General features: G+C 41.9%; 2 protein-coding genes across 5 annotated transcripts in view; one reads left to right on the top strand and one right to left on the bottom strand.

Annotated features, from left to right (window-relative positions):
- LOC125768759 (Ig-like and fibronectin type-III domain-containing protein 1) overlaps window positions 1-18824 on the top strand; it is a 105679-nt gene that overhangs the window by 56486 nt on the left and 30369 nt on the right. For all 4 annotated transcript variants that reach the window (XM_049436834.1, XM_049436831.1, XM_049436832.1 and 1 more), the window contains one exon: window positions 10165-10195. The gene's annotated coding sequence lies outside the window, so the exon portion shown is untranslated. The remainder of the gene's footprint in view (window positions 1-10164; window positions 10196-18824) is intronic.
- Window positions 14966-16933, bottom strand: LOC125768772 (amyloid protein-binding protein 2). Its single transcript, XM_049436857.1, has one exon. It carries the CDS (start codon window positions 16623-16625, stop codon window positions 15210-15212), a length of 1416 nt encoding a protein of 471 aa, XP_049292814.1. The 5' UTR covers window positions 16626-16933; the 3' UTR covers window positions 14966-15209.

Genomic DNA, 18824 nt, shown 5'->3' with positions numbered 1-18824 from the left:
GTTTTGAATTTCCACCGCATTCACCTCGGCCTGCTTCCGTCCGTTGTGGAGTATTTGTAGGTTTCCTCGTGGTTAGAATTGACCCGTACCGCTAACCCGAATTTTCTTCACACTTCAGTGCGGACCAAGCACAATCCACCGATTTTCCAACATTGAAACAAACTGCTGGCGGACGAATGGTGGCTAGAAGCATGATGGTGATGGGGGGATATTGCTATTGCTGGTCAAATGTCGGTACTTCTGGTCAGATTGACTGACACAGCAAACCGCGAAGGGCACAGGAGGGAAAGAATAATACCCAACATGAACGACACGGCAAAAATACTAAAATGGGAACATTTTCCACGTGCTCAGTTTTCGTGCCAGCAATCAACGGTGCGATCGACGATTTGCTGCTGTCCGCCGGGAGATGAGATGATGGGCCCCGATCACTTAGGCAATGTACAGGGCAGATGTAAACGCGACCCGTTATCAGTCGTTTGCACTCGAATCCGGTAGCTTCGGCTTATGGCGCTGAAATGCACCAAATATCTGCAACGATCGGAATGGTACACGGGTTTACGGGCTGGTAAAACTCCGACAAGCGCAAGGATGCAGAGTTTGTTAAATTTATTGAATGCATGCAAATTCCGCGGAAAATTCCGCACTCACGAAGCTGGCTGGTCGCGTGTACCAAGGCACTTCCCCATTCTACTCCATTCGATGATGTGCTTTCCGTGCCGGCTCGGTGAAATATGGCTCGTTCGCACTGCAGTTCGATATCCCTTGTCTTGTTTTCCTTTCACTTTTTCCCCTCCATTTTGCTCCGGGGGGGAACCGTCCCCCTTTCGCATCGTTGTTTCTCTCGTCCCTGACAATAAAAGGGGTTTGGTCTTTCGGGGTTTTCGGGTCGGGAAAAATGTCAAGACCAACATCGTTTCAGTGGCATCCATAGTGCAAAGTGTGCACGTGCATCGAAATGGGAAGGTTTTCCTCGTTGTCGGCAAGCAAGATATTTGAGAAAATAAATCACCGAATGCAGCTGAGAGCATATGCACGGCATCGGCCATTTGCTGGTAGAAGATGGCTGCGTATGATGACAAATTGTTTTACTTTTCCGAGGTTTCGATCGTTTAGATCATTTTCTATGAATTTGGGAGTTAGTTTTTTCCAATAGGGTTTCGTATTCTTATAAAAACTGTCTCTTGGCCTAATTACATGAGTTTTTTAAGTATAATTATTATTAATAATTTTCAAATTTGAAAATTTATTAGCTAATTGAATCATTTAGATGTTTGAACTATTTTTAATCGTTAAAACAAGGGAAAGAATGCCTTTAGTTAAGATATGAGCTAAACTGTACCATAAAACGAATTGGTATAATTACTTATAATATGGCCATATTCTGCTATAAGAAATATTGAGACATTTGTACAAAAAGCATTAATTTACGTTAAATAGGAATTATAAAAAAGATTTTAAAAAAATATTGTAGAAGAAAATGAATAAACTCAATTGTGTTTCATTTTTCAAACATTACTAGGTATTTATGGTTTTTATAATCGATCAATTATGGCTTAAGGAGTTACTAAGCGCTTGGCTGATATGTAATTAAAAATATATTGCATATCATCAGACTTAGGAGAACTTTGGACTAAACTGAGAAATAAGCTTAGGAGATATATATTGTTTAAGTTGTATTTCAGGTGTTTTATTAGAAAATATCTAACTATGGGTACTTACATTTTATGATAATTGGGGAATTTTTTACCAGAAATAATCTCTAGTAGTATTACTAAATGACACATGACAGACGTTGAAAAGTATATCACGCTGCTACTAAATACACACGACCATACCGAGTCGTATTAACTGAACCAGCTTGCAAATGATGTAACAGGCGAGCAATCTGGATTGATTATGAATACACGTACATGACAAACTAATATCAATAAATAAAGGCAATGCATTATCCTGCCCGTCAACGTGTGCCGGTAGCTACGCTCCAGTAAGCATCGATAAACAACCATTGATTATGCGCACGGTGTGGGACCCAGGGGTTGTGTCACGACAGACTTTATCTGTCGCCATCTTCGTCCAGATGAGCAATCATAAAAGTACGTATCACGTTCCTAATCCTGCTGTCAGCTTCGTTCCGGTGGTACCAGGTCCTGTTTGGCAAACTTGTCGGACATGTGCGACCGTGTACGGGTTCCATATTTCAACGTTTTCATTTACCCATGGCCCATGGTTTACCGACCGTATGCTATAAAGAGCCACAGGTAACGTTGTGTGACCATCCAAATAAGGGGACATATTTTGTCACTCCTCCACATTACGATCCTGTTTTGTGCTCCCGGTGTTGTGGTGCTCCGGAACCGCAGGTCCAATTATTATTGCCCGTGTTTGTTGTGGAAAAATCGATCCCTTTTTTTGAACTGATGTGCGTGAGGACCAGGTGGCCTTGGAGTGCTCAGTTGTCGGTGGGAACGCTGCTCCAACTACACCGTCATCATCACCGGCGTTATGTAAGAATTAGAATCGATGGAAGCTATTAAATCGCTTCCTCCCGTGGACATATCCGCGAACCCGTCCGTCGCATCGCACCTCCCAGAGCTTAAACGAGTAGTGATTTGACAACTACTAAGCAACCCTCCCACACCGATGGGAAGAGATATCCGGCCTCGAGGGCACGAAACCGTCCATTCGCCATTCCACCGCCAACGGGAGATTGCGGTTAGCGCTTTCGTATGCTAATGTAGCGTAATCCGTTTTACCTTTACACTGGGTACCGCTAGCCCAGTTTTTGATGCCACCGAGAAGGGAAAAACGAGTGAAACGGAAAACTAATTTCAAACATCACACTCGACCGAGTGGGATACCATGCCGGACGTTGGAAGAAAACTTTGATTCGTGTTGACGCATTTCCACACGAAAGCATCCGGCCAGATGGATGGACACACAAAAAAGAACTCCCGAGGCTAGATTATGAAATTATGCAACATCGATTTTAACGCTACGGAACGTCAGGAAACAATGTGCCTTCAGTTTTTGTGCTCGCTATCGGATCCAATTTTTTGGACATCCATATTTCCATTTGAGTATAAAATATTTGTATGCCTTTTGTCCGACTGCTTTGTCCGAAGCTCGGAACAGATTAGTCCGATTTGTGGACCAATATGGACGCGACTCACGGTAAGTGTGTTTGTGTGTATAAGTGCGATAGCTTCTGGCCTATGAATATGGTACGATATTACACTGGGGATAACGTAATGACATTCTGATTGGGTCTTGGTAGCGAATGGAAGGTTAAATTGGAGGAGCAATGATTTGTAACAACGTCTAAAATTGGTAATCTGAGAGGTTAGATTGTTTTTCATTCTGATGAATCGGTAATTTGATTGCAGTGTAATGGAAAGTTTGAACCGCTGGATACTTGGAAAAAGTTGTTCACAGTTAATTGAGGGTCTTAAAAAATAAATTCAAATTGTATACTAATGTACGTATTAATTGCTCTAAAATTCCGCTAGATGGCGCAGCCGATTCCACTTAACATTGCAAAATTTTAAGAGTTTATCATTGATTTATTCGTGTTTGTATTTCACTATAACTTTCTAGAGTTACTTATCGTATATTGAGGTATCTGTGGAATCTGATCGAAATGTGCATATTTCGTTAGAAAATGTATTTTAGTTTTTTTAAATGAAACGAATGCGAAAGTGTAAAAAGAAGGATTTTTTTGGAAAGAAACTATTCAGGAGTTGATCAATCAATAAAAAAGAAAGAAGAAAATATGGCTTAACTTAACCTTAACTTTATTTACCCGCCAGACGTACCTGGTTGCAGTTAGAATTAAATTTGATTCCGAATCCTGTCGTGAAGACCGACGTCGCTACAGTTCAAATTCATAAAAAAATACCTCCATACACCATCATTAATTCACTCAATAATATTCAATACCAATTCAAGACAATTGTTGCAAATCCGAAGATAATGTCATAAATACCTATAACATTGCTAAAATTCTTGGCTAACAATGCCAAAGCCATAGGCTTCTGAAAGGATATTAATATTCAAGTTTTCCTTCTACATCAGCGCAAGAAAATATGCCGAATGAATCAAATCAGAAAAGTAATCCAAAATATACACAACATTAATCGATCTTAAGTACCATACTTGAGTTTGTATAACAATTCTGTTTTTCCAAATAGACCTAAGTCAAATCAAGGGGGTTAGTATAGACCGATAAAACCTTACCGAACTTTCTAGTAGTACAACCACTGGACGTCATCATCAACATCACCAACCAATTCCAGGGGCTGATAAGAAAAGAGTGGAACAAGTGGATGCAAGGAACTAATTCGAACCTGACTCCTTCAGGAATAGTTCAAAATAGATGATTTTTGAAATAAAAGCTACATTTCCTTATCCATTAGGGTGGTCATTATATGAGGGTTATACTGAGGGTAATACACACAAAAATACGCTTTCTAAGTTGCCCTTACAGGACATCATTTGTTTTAATATCTGTCAAATGGCAAATTTTCAAGCAAAAGATGTGATTTTTCTACGGGTATTTATGACTGCAGAGCGATACATTAGCAAAAAACAGAACGGATTTATTTGAAAACATAATTTTTTATTTACTTATTTATTTTTTTAAATACTTCGCAAATTTAATTTAACGTACTCAAAAAAAAAAACAAGAATAGCTATTGGTCATATTATGGTTAAAAATATTTTTATTAAAACTGTTCATATTACTTACATATTCTTGCTTACATATATTATATACATATAAATGTATATACATTTTAGTACAACTCTTTCACAATTATGTGGTTGAATTTTTATCCATATTGAATATTTACTATTATTCCATTTTTTTATTGTTTGAATTTTATATTAGCTCATAGACAAATGAGTTGTTAACCACTTGTCATTCTGTCCAAACCAATCGACCTGCCATGTCAGCAAACAATGAACGTTGTATTACATTGAAGACATATAAGTCTGCTCGTCTAGCAGCGGCAGCAGCAGCAGCAGAAAGCACGTTGCTTCCGGGTTAATAAATAAAGCTGCATCCATGTACATTACCAAACGTCTGCCATATCAGCAGGGGTGGGTAGTGGATCAAACTGTAGCACGGGGCAAAACACATCCTTAAGAGCAACCATTCGGATTGTCTCAATTAGCCGAGAGCATGTAAACAAATGGGGTGTTTGCTTGCCCCCTTCAAAGAGGGTTGACTACTGAAAACCTTCGGCTCCTACTTTGTATCGTTGCGCACCCCCAAACGGCACATAGCACAGAAGCGACACTGCCAAAGGAAGCCCATTTTAATTTAATTTAAATTCACGCGCACGAACACGCAATCAGCTGCTTCGGTGGTAGCTCGTGATCGGAAAGACAGATTGGGCTCGAGCCGAGTTGAAAGCATCTGGGAAGGTCTGAGTGTTGCTCATTCATCGGTAGTAAAGCAGTAGATGCCAGAGTGTAGATGCCCCAGCATCTCCCCGATAACACTGTGAAGAAATCGGGCAAAGTTCTCGAATGGCACACAGGCGAAATGTCAGACGAACGAACGAACGAGATGCAACTTACTGGCGGTGGATCATTATCGATGATTTTATCATCGCCCTTTTGCTTGCTGACAGGAGCCGATGATGATAGTGTGGCATTTTATTCGGCACGTGCTTGCAAATATTTGGAGCGACTTGAACTTTGATTGAAAAAGATAATGGTGAAGAAGAATAATTCAATTGACGCAAGCAGTAACAGGTGTTTTGGAAACAGTTGCTACCGAAAAGTATTAAAATTACAGGATTTAGAAAACAATTATGGTTTAATTAAAGTGTTTTATTTTACTCAATTTAATTTAAAATATAAAACGACTATGAGAAAATTATCAAAAGACATTTGTCGTTTGATGTCAACTTAAAGTGAATTATACCAAATTGCCGCAATCGTTGTTGTATGCTCTTCAGTCGACAGTACTTCCATTCCACCTTTCATTACTCCTTGAGTTTACCTCTCTGCACCATTGGCTTGCTTGAAACTTGTCCCCATCCAAAGAAGGTAAGTCTAGTGGTCTGGACCCGGTTGCGACAACCGTGCTGCGGACCATGCAAAATTTAAAACTAAAAGTGCAATTTCACTGCACACAACCGTTCAGTGGGAGGTCGAATTAAGCAAAAAAAAAATGTCACATCATTCACGGATCATATCGTGTGAGTTGCGTTAGCCAAAAACGCATCATCGTGAAGCGCTGCAATCATCCATTGCTACACAACCTGTAACACATTTATGATGAGCTGTTATGTGACCTGGCGAGTGATATGCAGTTTGTGCAGCTAATGCACAACCAGGTCGCATTGCAATCTTTAGCGTGGCTTGGCATATGCGTATGGGAAGTATGCGTTAGGTTAGTAATAAATGATTACAGACGCTAACGATATGTGGCCAGCAATTGTGGCATAATGTTTAGATGTCGTGAGGAAGTTGAGAAATTGTTTCAACGATCAACCTCCACGATTTCGAAGTCTTTTTCGTACAGCAGTCATCATTGAATATAGTATAAACAGATAGATTTTTAATACAAATTTTCTGTTTTTACTTTCACTAAGTACATTTTAGTACATACGTATATAACAGTAGAAGTCAATACAACTGTTATACTTGTATAACGTAGTGTTTTTTTTCGCTTCTTAAGAACGGCAGGATAGCCAGTCCTTGCTACGGGAGGACAGTCCAGATGGGATTTGTTATCCAGTCTTGTAGTGTGGAACCGGCGCCGTTTATCACATACACCACCGGACCACCTCTTATAACGTAGTGTTATACGACTGTAATTTGGACTGTGATTATGGGCAATGAAAAATGTGTTACACAATTTAGGTGACAAAACATACAATTGTAAAGCATCAATATATTTTGTACATTTTAACAACGAGTTTCTTGTTAGTCATCCCTGTGAAATTTTAAAACAAATACTAATCCTTCGTTCGGTACCCGTCGTTAGGAAGCTTTACTTAAAGTGTTCATTCGAGTGTAAAAAAAATTGAAACAAAAAAGGAAACAAAAGCTCGACAAAATATGTCGGGAAATGACAGGAGCACTCTGATATTTTTCCGTGCCACAACCACTCTGGTTGCCACAACTACAGTTACAATTCGCCATTAGAATACTTTCGTCAAATGAAAGTCTGTCAACTTTTGTGTCGCATTTTTGAACCACATCTTTTGTGCGTTTTGGGGATAGGGCTTTTTTACTTTCCTTATACTCCTGGGGATGGAAATTATTTTCTTACACCAATCCATCATTCATTCGAAGTTGCCTGGCGTATTGCTCTGTTTTTTTTAGGAATTTATTTTTTTTCCTTGCAAATGTAAATATGTAAGGAAAATTAAGAAAAATTCAAACCTTAAATAAAAGGTTTATAAAAAGGTTTATACAAAAAATAAAAATGGATATTATGTTTTATTTGAACCAAAACGATTTTATATATTTTTCATTACAACTATGTTTTCTAATTTATTTTTGTTATGCAAAAATGTTAAGTTCTTAATTTAGAAAAAAATCTGTTCCTTACGCATCAACCATGATCCTGCAAGTAGTTTAAATACCTGTAACCAATTGTTTGCCTACACGGCAATAAAAACTTAACGAATTCGCTAAACCAAGAACAAATTCCCTTTTTGTCATCTTTAAAAAAATACAATTTTAAGCTCTGTACCCACATTCAACCATAAAAATCCTCAAAACCTAATTAACGACCTTTTTCGAGGATGGCGAACCCCACAATGTGGGACAACCGGAAATGAAACTCTATCTCCATACCATTACATTCCCGAGTGTGAGCAATCTTTCTTCTGTCCGTCCTTCTCACAATCTAGCCCTTCCGTTCCTTGTCGTCATCAATTTCGCAACACAAAACGTGAAAACATCAAACAACTTTCCGTAGAAAATCTGTCACTTTTTGCGAACTCGGTAGGTCGTGTGTGTGCCGCCGTTGCTGTAAATTATTTCAACCGATTAAAATCCTTGTTCGTTACTTGACTGTCTGTTCGTATTTTCTTTCTTTCGTTCCCGTACCTTCCTGAGTGGTTCCATATTTCACCTAACATTCGTTAGCGTTGTATTACAACCATCCCTGCCCGACCATCCCTGTGCTGTGGTAGTAGTACCGTGAACATCAAATAACCCACAAAATCTGTACCACAAGCTTAGCCCATCAGCTCTGTACGTAGCATAGCACCGGAAAAGCTGGTTGGAAAAGCTTCTTCCAGCTACCGGAAGCAACATTTCTGGCCTTTTTCGTAACCCCCAACAAATGGGTAGGAAAGTTTGACTCATCGTTTGACAAATTTAAATTGCATTGTAGAGCACGGAACCGCCGTTGGTTTGCAAAAGGTGGTGCTACCCATTCACTGGGGACACACTGGGAATATGCCAATCGCTCCCCTTCCAAGGTTTTGCGATCACATTCGCGCATTTACGAAACGCTTCGTTTGCTTCCCGTTCCAATGCTTTGCCATGCCAGGCCCGCGCTTATGCTGGCGCACCGTGATGCTTGCTGTCGAATAATGACGCTTTAAATACCTGCCTTGCGAAGGTGTCAGTGGAGAATACGTTCGATGAAGTTTCTTAGTGTCAAGGAAGAAGCGGAACAATCGAATCGATAGGTTCTTTGAGAAACTTTATTCTTCATGCTTTTAAAGTTAGCACGTTTCAAGTGTTCTAATTGATCTGAATCAGACGCTTCTATTAGTCATTCAACAAATAAAACGCTTATAACATCAGGAATATATGTTTGCGCCTGAAGTTATGCTTTCAGCAGAGCAAGCGAAATTAGAACAGTTGCCAGTTACAAACAAACCATACAATGCTTACGTCCAAATAAATATTATTTAGAAGCTTTACGAAATATTGTGGCAATAAAACATTGTAATTTATAATATTTACTCGTTGGTACGTAACTTATCAATTCAAATCATCTACTCTACGCATTAGTTTCCATACCTTTTGCAGCATTCACACGAAGCTTCATCATTGTCATCATGATGCTGACGCCGTACACAGGGCCTGCCTGCAATGTGATGCCACCAATGTTGTGCGCGAGAGGCAAACAGCGTGACAGCATTGTGATGATGGTTCCTGCTAAAAACCAGGAAATCTTACCACCGCTCGTAAGATCACGTACCTTTTTTTCTAGCGGTCGGCCCGAAGATGAGGTGTTCGATGGTTACCTGTGAATGTTTAGTGCCGGTTGCAGTGTCGTTCACATATACGCACACACGTGCCTTTTATGTGTCCCGACCACCAACAACTGCTAGGACGTGTGCCTGGCACAGCACGTACTTCCTGCACTCTGGCGAATCTTTCTTGAGCGGGTGTGTCTGCCAGTGGAGTACTCTGTGCGTTGCTGCACATTAACATTCGCTTGCCTTCCTATTGGCGATTGTTAAAGACCTTCAGATGGTGCTAAAACCATTTAGTGCATTTAATACTAAAGTTAGCTAGCATGTGAGGCATAATAAATATCTATACATATTAAAATGAATCAACCAATGATCCTCGAGGGTGATGTAATTTCTCTATTTTTAAAGAGCAGAACGGTGCAAAACGACGGAAGCGAAAAAATCTTCAATGAAAAACACGCGTATACATGCGAACTGTTGTAACTCCCCAGTGCAATAATTTACTGATGCGGTTCAGAAAATTTTCCGTCTCCAAGGTACCACAGTTCGTTACACACTAGGCGTACTTTATAAGTGTTCCATTAAGATCAACACGGAGAGTGTACTGACCACCGACATTGACTACCGGATAGCGAAAGTGAATGAAACTATCCATGCAGAACGTAATACTGCGATACATAGTATGTTTATGAGAGCGCCATTAAATTAATCGATGCGTGTAAAAAAGCTCTCAACCAGTTAGGACAGGTGCAATATGTTACAAAGAAAAAGGTTATTGTTTCATTTAATCTCGATCTAAAGGCATTAGGATTAGAGCGATGGGTGGATGGAAGTTCATTGCACTTGCATAAATAAAAAAACCATTTAGTGATGGAAAACCTTTTTATAGAATACATTATTATCTCATTTAAATGCTAATTTAATTGATGTCTGCTTAAGCTTTAGTAGAAAAAGACTAACTGTTTCCTTTCACTTTCATTTTCAGATTAACAACATACAACTTTGTTCCGATCTATGTAAGTATGAACACAGCAATTTCTTTACATTGAAATTCATTAAAAAAATGTGATGCGACCGATGTTTAAAATATTCTGCAATTTTCTATTGTTTTAATTAATTATTTACACTATACGAAATAACGTATGTTTCGATCGAACCTCTTGTCTTCTATGGCTATGAAAGAACGGTACAAATGGGATGTTGTACCAGTTCTGTCGTGTATAATCGGAAATGATCCTTTACCATATTGACTTTAACATACGCTCTAAAATAACGAAATTTTAGGTTAAAATTGCTTTGGATTTTTTTTTTTTATAAAAAAATTTTATTAGCATTCATATTTACATACCATTAACAAACATTGTAACATTAAGGAAAAAAAAGAAAGGTTTTAAACAGGCAATGTGTATACATATATACACAACATACATTTACGGGTTGGACAGAACTACATCAAGGACGTTTATATCAATCGCATCATCATTATTGCTAATGATGTGGATGATATAATTTGCAAACAGTTTGCACACAGCCACGCGTTTACTGGCTCTTATATTTCCCAGAGCAGGAAAGCGCAGCACATTGAAGGACGGGTCGACGAGTTCAGGCACATGATGATTTACTTTTTTAAGGAGACTTCTCCAGGCTCCGTTCACTCTTGGACACATCGCGAATTTGTGCTCGAGAGTGTCTAGAGCATTACACGTCTCGCAAGAGTTAGCAAAAACCCCGTCCCATCTGCTGTAAAGCTCCCCATGAGGAACCTTTCCATTTACTAACATGTAAAGCGTGGAACGTTGTGTTGAATTCAGCTGTTTATTGTGTATGTTTCTCCAGACGTTTCTCCAGTCAACGTAGGGTGTTGTCCTCATGATTTTGGCGACTGCGAACCTCTGGATCTGTTTATTTATGATCTGTTTTGTTTAGCAGGGTTCACAAGGAACTAGCGGAATATAAGCCATCTCCTGAATCACTGCTCTTAAGCATGGGTACGTTGTCGGGATGCCCGAGAGGTTCGGTGGGTTTCCAGCACTAGCGATATGCTGGAAACCAACTTCCAAGCACTCCCTCTCTTTCACGTACCGGTTTGTTAGGAGCGCCATACATTTTGTTTGGGGTAGCTGAAGGTTCAGACCACCTTTCTTGCGTGGAAGAGCCAGTTGCTCCAGAGGAACGCGTATACCTCCGCTTCTGTAGTACAGCAGGTATCCGATCAAAGTTGTGGCTCTTCTCAGGTCGAAAACCCTCGGGGCACACACCGAAGCAACGTACCACAGTTTGGGGAGCAGAAACGTGTTCAGGAGAATGACCCGCTGCTGCAAATTGAGACACCTTATCCTGTGCAGTCTCACCCGAATGAAATTTTTTATTTTTCCATTTATATTTATGTATTTTTAACAGCTATTGCAATATTCGGCATACGTCCATCCGCAATAACGTTAAATGTAAAACGACAGTATTGTTTTATTTAAGCGCATTATGTTCGCTGAGTATTTTACTGTGCGGCGAAAAGAGTCATGCGAGTTGCATACCCTACGGCGATTACGTCAAAGTACAGTGGTTGAAATTACAGCTATGCAGTTATAAACACGTACAACATTTTAATTTTTTGTTGCTCTATTATATTGATTTGGCTAATATTCTTACGTACGTGTTTTTATGCGATGTAATTTGTTGTAAGTCGTTATTTATATTAGAAATTGTTACCTTATTTGGTGTTGAAAAAAAACCAAACGTCGTTTTCTAAATTACTCTTCCTGTATTTAAAATATGTTTATCGAAAGCTATTGCACACGAATGAACTTTGATTCCTAATCCATGTTCGATTGACGCAAAGTAGAATGTTTCATCCGCGTTTGTGGCTTGGAATCGATCCAATGTTTGCAATAAACGGAATACAATATGCATCATTCCACTGCCATTTGCTTCACCTGCGGTCATAGCGTCTATTTAGCTGAGGACTAGTCGATGAAGTGTCCGTAACAAGGGTACCATCATCTGTGGGGAACATCACTGAGAAAACGGAACTCATCACAACACACAAACGTGCACCGGTTCTTATTCTGCGGGTGAACGCAAACCGATGATTGCGCAACCGAGCTCGTTCCTCCACGATCCCAACACCAACATCGCTTAGGATCGGATCGGAGTGCATGGAGGGAATTAAATTATTCAACGGGTAGAACGGGAATGGCAAACTGCATCGTACGGTCGGCCGCAGTTGCATGTCAGCATGTGCGGGGAGGTGTGCATCGGGAACGTTTCGTTTCCCACACGTAGGATACGTTGTATCGCTTCATCTGATGCAACTTTCGATGATTATTGGCACAAATTGTGTTGGGTTTGTTTGGAAAACTCGACGAATTGCGACGCATTCCAGGATAAAGATATATGTGGCCACGTGCCCTAGGGTGCGAATTATTGCGACGCGAGCTAAAGCGCAATAGCCCACGGGTTTTTGGTTGTGGAATACATTTAAGGACGCCCCTTCTACGCATAGAATGTTGGGAAAAGACTCGTCTATAGTATTATAAAGTTAAAGTTCTAACCCACTAATGCAATAAACTATGCCATGAAACCAATTTTAACATTCATCCGATTATGCTATTTAAACTGAACGCTTTCACAGCAAACGAGCTGCTGAATATTCTGTGCCCAAGCGCAATTAGCCTACCGATAGTGGCCTCAGGACATTCCCTCATTCCCTATTAAAACTTTCAAAAGTTCATCCACCGCGCGTCCGGAAGTTAGAAACGTAGTGGTCGAACAGTTTAAATTTCCCGTCACCGGCTTTCCAGGGCAAGTTGCCATTCCGCTGTCAAACCAAACTCCCAACCGTACGGAGTACGGTTGGTAGAAGCATTGCATCTGCATCGGGTGACCAGTAGTACCACCCCGTTTCGATTAGCCTAATTGTTATTCAATTTAATCACCCCTGGAGAAATGTTGCTGGGATGGTTTGGGATGGTTTGGGAGTAAGCAGAATAGATTATGGGACGATAACACGCTTATCGCGAGTCAAACCATTACCGCTAGGTGAGGATTTAGGGGTGAATCGAGCCGTGTCCTCGATTTGGTGGTTTTTCGTTGGAATTGAAAATATCTCTTTCGCTCTCTCTCTCCAACACGATATTTCATGATTGATTTGATTGATCGAGTGGCGAATGCGATGGCTTTAATTTGCATAAACCACGCTAACCGACTCGTGGCCACCATTAAATGCTACAAAGGGAGGAAAAATGCACGTGAAGTAGGAGAATGCATTGAAGTGCATTTAACGATCGAACGAAAACGCCCTTCATCCGGAGACGATAAAGCTGAACAGGCGGACGGAAATGTTCCCTTTTTTTAATAAACACACGTCTACGCCACTGCTAGCTAGACCAGTCACATGTGTTCAAATGTAGACAAGCTAGTTGTTCGCATATGTTGCACCTAATTCAAACCAGACTTATGATCATCATCATCATCATCATAAACAGCGAGGATGCAATTGGAGAACATAATTTTAACGCAATTTACCGAACTGTATTCGTTGGAACACGAAAATGACCCAAGGTGCCTTGAGGGCTCTGCTCCATTTGGAATGAAATCGAATTATGAACTACAGTTCAGTAGCCCCGGTCTGTCGGCGCGTAATTAAAACGATACCATCGGCACGGAAAAAGTTAACGCACTCCCGGAAAAGTTTGTTTCTGCTTCCGGTGCGCTTGCTATGACCTTTGTCCAGTGTGCTCGTTACGACAAAACCGGCTACTTCGAAAATGGCCACAAATGCAATTGCTAAACGATAACCGGTATAGGTTGACACAATGCCACTTGGCTTCCATGCTACGGACTTTTGTAGTTTGAAAAACTTTTTCTTAACCTCGTTCTCGAACATTGGACGTAGAGTCAAAAAGTCAGAATGGAGAAGTACATCATATAGTTTTCGTACATCGGGAAACTGCAAACAATAAACAACATCGTGTTGTACAGTGGTCACATAGCGATAAACTAGAGTTAGAAACAATGTTTAAACCTGTTAGAGTTACATCGGTAAACAAAGACGAATGTCGGGCGAAACAATCTTAAATATTTACTGGTGAAACTTATCAACAAAATAGATACAAACATGTCGTCTGTTATTAAAGACCTGTGAGACCTTGCGTACCTGGTCAGAGTCGGTATTTTACCAATCTAAACTCACTTAACTCACTGACTGAGCGTAACATTTGAATGATACTTAAGAAACGAAATGGATATTACTTAGATAATTTTTTAAATGTTTGGCATATTTCATTTTTAGCAATCAAACTGTTTTAAATCTATTTCAAAAAATTGAACTACAAAGCTCACTTCCACCACAACCAAACCACCGAAGATTTTAAACACAAACCGTGTCACTCAAAGTCAACTTAAACCTATTCCGATACACCATGAGGGACATTCAAAAGTTGTTCGAATTCCTACTCAATCGATACTGGTTGCGTGATCTCTTGCTTCCCCGTACAACGCACAAGGCATTGAACTAAGAGTAAAACTAAGAAACTGAAGGTTATCAACGTGTCCTACCTACCCATCGACACGAAGTGCGAATCGTAATCTTCACCTCCTTCAGATCAACCTTGGCCGTATATGTGTAGCGTCAGAAGACCAGGTAAAGGTTGTTCGCGAAAAAAAAACTTCAACCAGCTTACGATGATAGAGGCACACTGCTTCACCTCTCACGAATGACGTTTTGATGATTTATGATGGAGGGCCACTTAGAAGAATTAACGAAAAAACAAGTCCAAACACAAAAGCGGTTGTTTAATATTGAAGAGACAAAAAAACCTTACTTTTATTTTCATCTTAAAATCGACGAATCTTTTGTAGCCTCGCATGATGACCTTAGCGGTTGTACACGAGGGTGCTAGTGACGCTGCACAAATTTCTTACATGCTACTCTCGACACGTGGAACACTTAAACAATTCTAGCCTATAGTCTTGAAAAGGAGCACACATTGTTGCTACAGTGCTTGGTAAAATTCGACAGCCGCGTGACCTAACCTAACCGCTGCAAGCGAGCCCATCACGCTCGAAGGACGAGTCCAGCTCGAAGAACTTCTCTTTGATCTCGCGCAGAGAAAAGGAATGGAAGTCGCGTTCGCGCGACGGTTGACTCTCTTTGGTGTCCCGCCGATTGTCCGGACCGCGCAGGATAACAGCCCGCGTGTGTTCCAGCTGCTGGTGTACGCGCCGGCTTGTCGGCATGAGTTGACGGGCCAGATCGAGAGCAGTTTCGGCGTGCCGCAGCGCCATATCGAACCGACCGGTCGTGTGCGAACGCAAATACAGACAGTGCGCCAAATAGCCCTCGAGGACGACGGCGTGCGGGCTGAGCAGTCCGTACACACGTCCAGTAATATCGAGACACTCGGTAAACGCGGTGATGGCGGGCAGGATGGCATTCATGCGCAGCAGCACGAACCCGTACTGTTGAAGGACGTCCGCGTACTTGCGATGTAGACTTCCGTACACGGTGCGCGCCCGTTGCACCGCTTGACTGATCAGCATGTTGCCAAGGTCGTGGCGCTCCTTCGCAATGCAGAAGAGCGCAATCAGCTGCAGCACGTCGATGACGTCGCCTTTAGCCGGGGCGTCACCATCCGCTGCGGAGGCGAGCGCTCGCAGCGCCCACTGATGGCAGCGGTCGTAATCCTGCACGTGGTAGTAGTAACTGCCGAGCTGCAGATAAGCCTTGACTAGAGGGAGGAGCGGTGCTCCGGGCTCGCCGGCCGGCATCTCGACGAATGTAAGCAGCCGCTGTACGGTGTGAGCTGCTCGTGAGGTCAGACAGGCACCGATCTGGGCGCGCAGCAGCCTCACCAAACACTCCATCTGCAGAGGCCGTCCCGGTTGGGGTAGTAGCTCGATCAATTCATTCGTAAGCGTTAGCACCTCCGCCCCGCATCGGCACCATCCAGCCTCATACAAGTAGTCGCCGAAGCGGAGCGATTCCAGCACACGCGCCCTGATCCTCGATTGATTTTGAGTTTCCCCTTTGTGTAACACCAGCAGCAGCTCGGTGCGCAACATATCACAGTAGTTGTTGGCAAGGTCCCGCAGGACCGCCGGCCGGCCACAGGAACGGGCGGCCTCTCGTAAACACTTCTCCAGCGTATCGTAGTCCGGGACGTACCCGTTGAACAGCTTCATAAACACTACCGGATCGGTGAGCTCATCTCGTAGCATGTCGCGCAACTCCGGATAGCGACACATGCGGTCCAGGATGGGTGTTAGCAGCGGTGCCGGTAGAAACTGCAACTGCATCAACCGTTCCGCGCTGTCACCGTTCTTCGTCTTACGCACACTCTCCACAAACGCTCGAACGCACGATTGCTGTAGAGAGGGTGAGTTTTCCGGCACAATCCGGATGCCACTGAAGCGAGCCTTGTGCATCGTTTGAAACAGTTCCGAAATCATTTTGTTTTTGGTGCTTCACTTTTCGTTAACGTTTATCATGTACACACACACACACACTCACACGTTAAACACGCATATACAGTATGGATGTTATCACGCCACGTCCGACTTCCTTTGGACGCCTAACCTCAATATTAGTTCGATCGGTCTGTGGGATGCTGTATCTCTTTCTCTCCACCGCGGAACAACGCATTCAATGATCGTGATTTAACTTATACAAAACGCACGTTGCGATACGTGCAACCTTCAGCTCTGGGAATTCAGCGAACAACTAACGTGTTGTGCGACGTTGGTACAACGCTTTATACTGACGCTTTGTCTGACGGGATCCCGCTCGATCGCGACTCGATGTTACCCACACACACAAACACACCGTCCCAGGAACGAAGTTGTTTACAAGAAGCGGTCCAGCAAGTCGCGATCTTCGTGCCACTGTGCGTACTGTTTGTTTGCCGGTGACGCGCCTCCGCTCTCTCCCATCTCTCTCTAGCTTCTTCACGATCGTTCTCGTTTTTTTCTTCTTGCTGCTCGACATTGCTGCGTTCTACCTGCGCGATCGTGTAAACAACTTCGTTTCACATATACCATCAAACGAACGTTGCCTGCGACACGCACATTCGCGCTGTGGCACGATCACGATCTCCTCCGCAGCATGTCCAGTGTAGGTGAGCCCACATGGATGGACAATCTCGTTTATCCTCTGCGCTTTTGTTTTCCGTTCTCTTTTCGCATATCGATCGTCGCTTACGCAGGGTTCGATCGTTGGGTGTATGCGTACGGGTGTGCGTGAGGTGTTTGTTTATTGTACTGCGTGGTGGAATTGTACGCTAAATGTGGAATTTTTCGGACCAAGCAATCGGTAAACAAGATACCCCATGCCGGGAGGGTCAAAGCACCGTAGCCTGAATTGGGCGCTGCTGCATGCGTAAAAACGTGGCCATGACTTAGTGGAAAAATCACGAATATGCTGCTGTTATTGTATTGTCCAGTTTAATTTAATATTTCATTATGAAATGCAATGCGTTGGTCATTGCTGTCTTGAGTAAACACTCTAGCTAACTTTCCTTTTCAAAAGACATTCCAGTGAAAGCGAAATCTATGCATATTTGCGTTTTAGCCATGCTTTTCTTTTGTGTTATGTTATGAGAAATTTGCACGGTTTCAATGTCTGAAAAATCAATATTTTTGCTTACTGTTTAAGTGCAAATCTTTGCATCAAATTTCTTTGTGTTTTAAAGCTAAGCTTATCTCTAGCACGATGACTAACAGCTTGTGACATGCTGTTCGAGGTCAAAGACACTATAAAGCGTGGTAAAACAATATCAAATTTCGGTAGGCTACAAAAGTGCGCAATAAAATGTCGCAGGATCCCATTCCAAAATCACCTTTGGGGTCACTTTCACATAACCTCAATAAGCGACATTGAGAACGGTGGCCCACAATCGATTTGGTGTTGTACCGCTTTCCCGTCGTAACAGAAGAAACAGATTTAAACTCAAAAAGAGGAAGCTAGCAATGGCGTATTACGCTTGTTTTTTTGTGTTTCATTTAAAGCTTGCTTCATTTCGAAAGTAAAAATAATGAGAAAAAACGGAACTGATTTTTCAAAACAAAGTAACAAACTTTGTTTACGCGTATTTTACTGAATCATTGCTTGTTTTTGAATTCCTAACATCCAGGAGGACAAAAAAAGGCCCCTGTATACTGATTGTGTGCCAAAACAACAGTAGCTTGCTTTTACTTCTCTTCTGTTCCCTTCACTCCTACCCTGGTTCCGGTCGCGAGAAACACCCGCACATGGAATTATAAGCCATACCGCCGGCCAGTGTAGTGCTGCGTCATGTCCAAAATGTCTCGCAAATAAAAAAAAAGGATAAAAAAGGTAAACAAACCAATGATTTAACGCGAAGAAACCGATGTTTGGCCGCGAATGGTGTGAGCGAGCACGCAAAAAGCGAACCAGTTTGAACCGGTTGTAGTTTTGTTGTCCATTCCTTCCTTTTGCTTATTTGAATTAAACGCCACGTGGACTCGTGTGATTAATTGATCGGAAACCGTGCTAGTGGCGTCTTGAAAAAGGGAAGTGAGTTGGGAAAAAATATAAACAAAGAGCCTACAATTATCGTCGCGATCCGCACGAGCGCCAGACAGGTGGCCGGGTTCGGTGCTTCGACACTGGTGGCGCTAGTGAAGCGTCGA

Source organism: Anopheles funestus, chromosome 3RL, assembly GCF_943734845.2.
Source record: "Anopheles funestus chromosome 3RL, idAnoFuneDA-416_04, whole genome shotgun sequence".
Taxonomy (NCBI): Eukaryota; Metazoa; Arthropoda; class Insecta; order Diptera; family Culicidae; genus Anopheles; species Anopheles funestus.
This window is presented reverse-complemented; position numbering and strand designations above follow the sequence as displayed.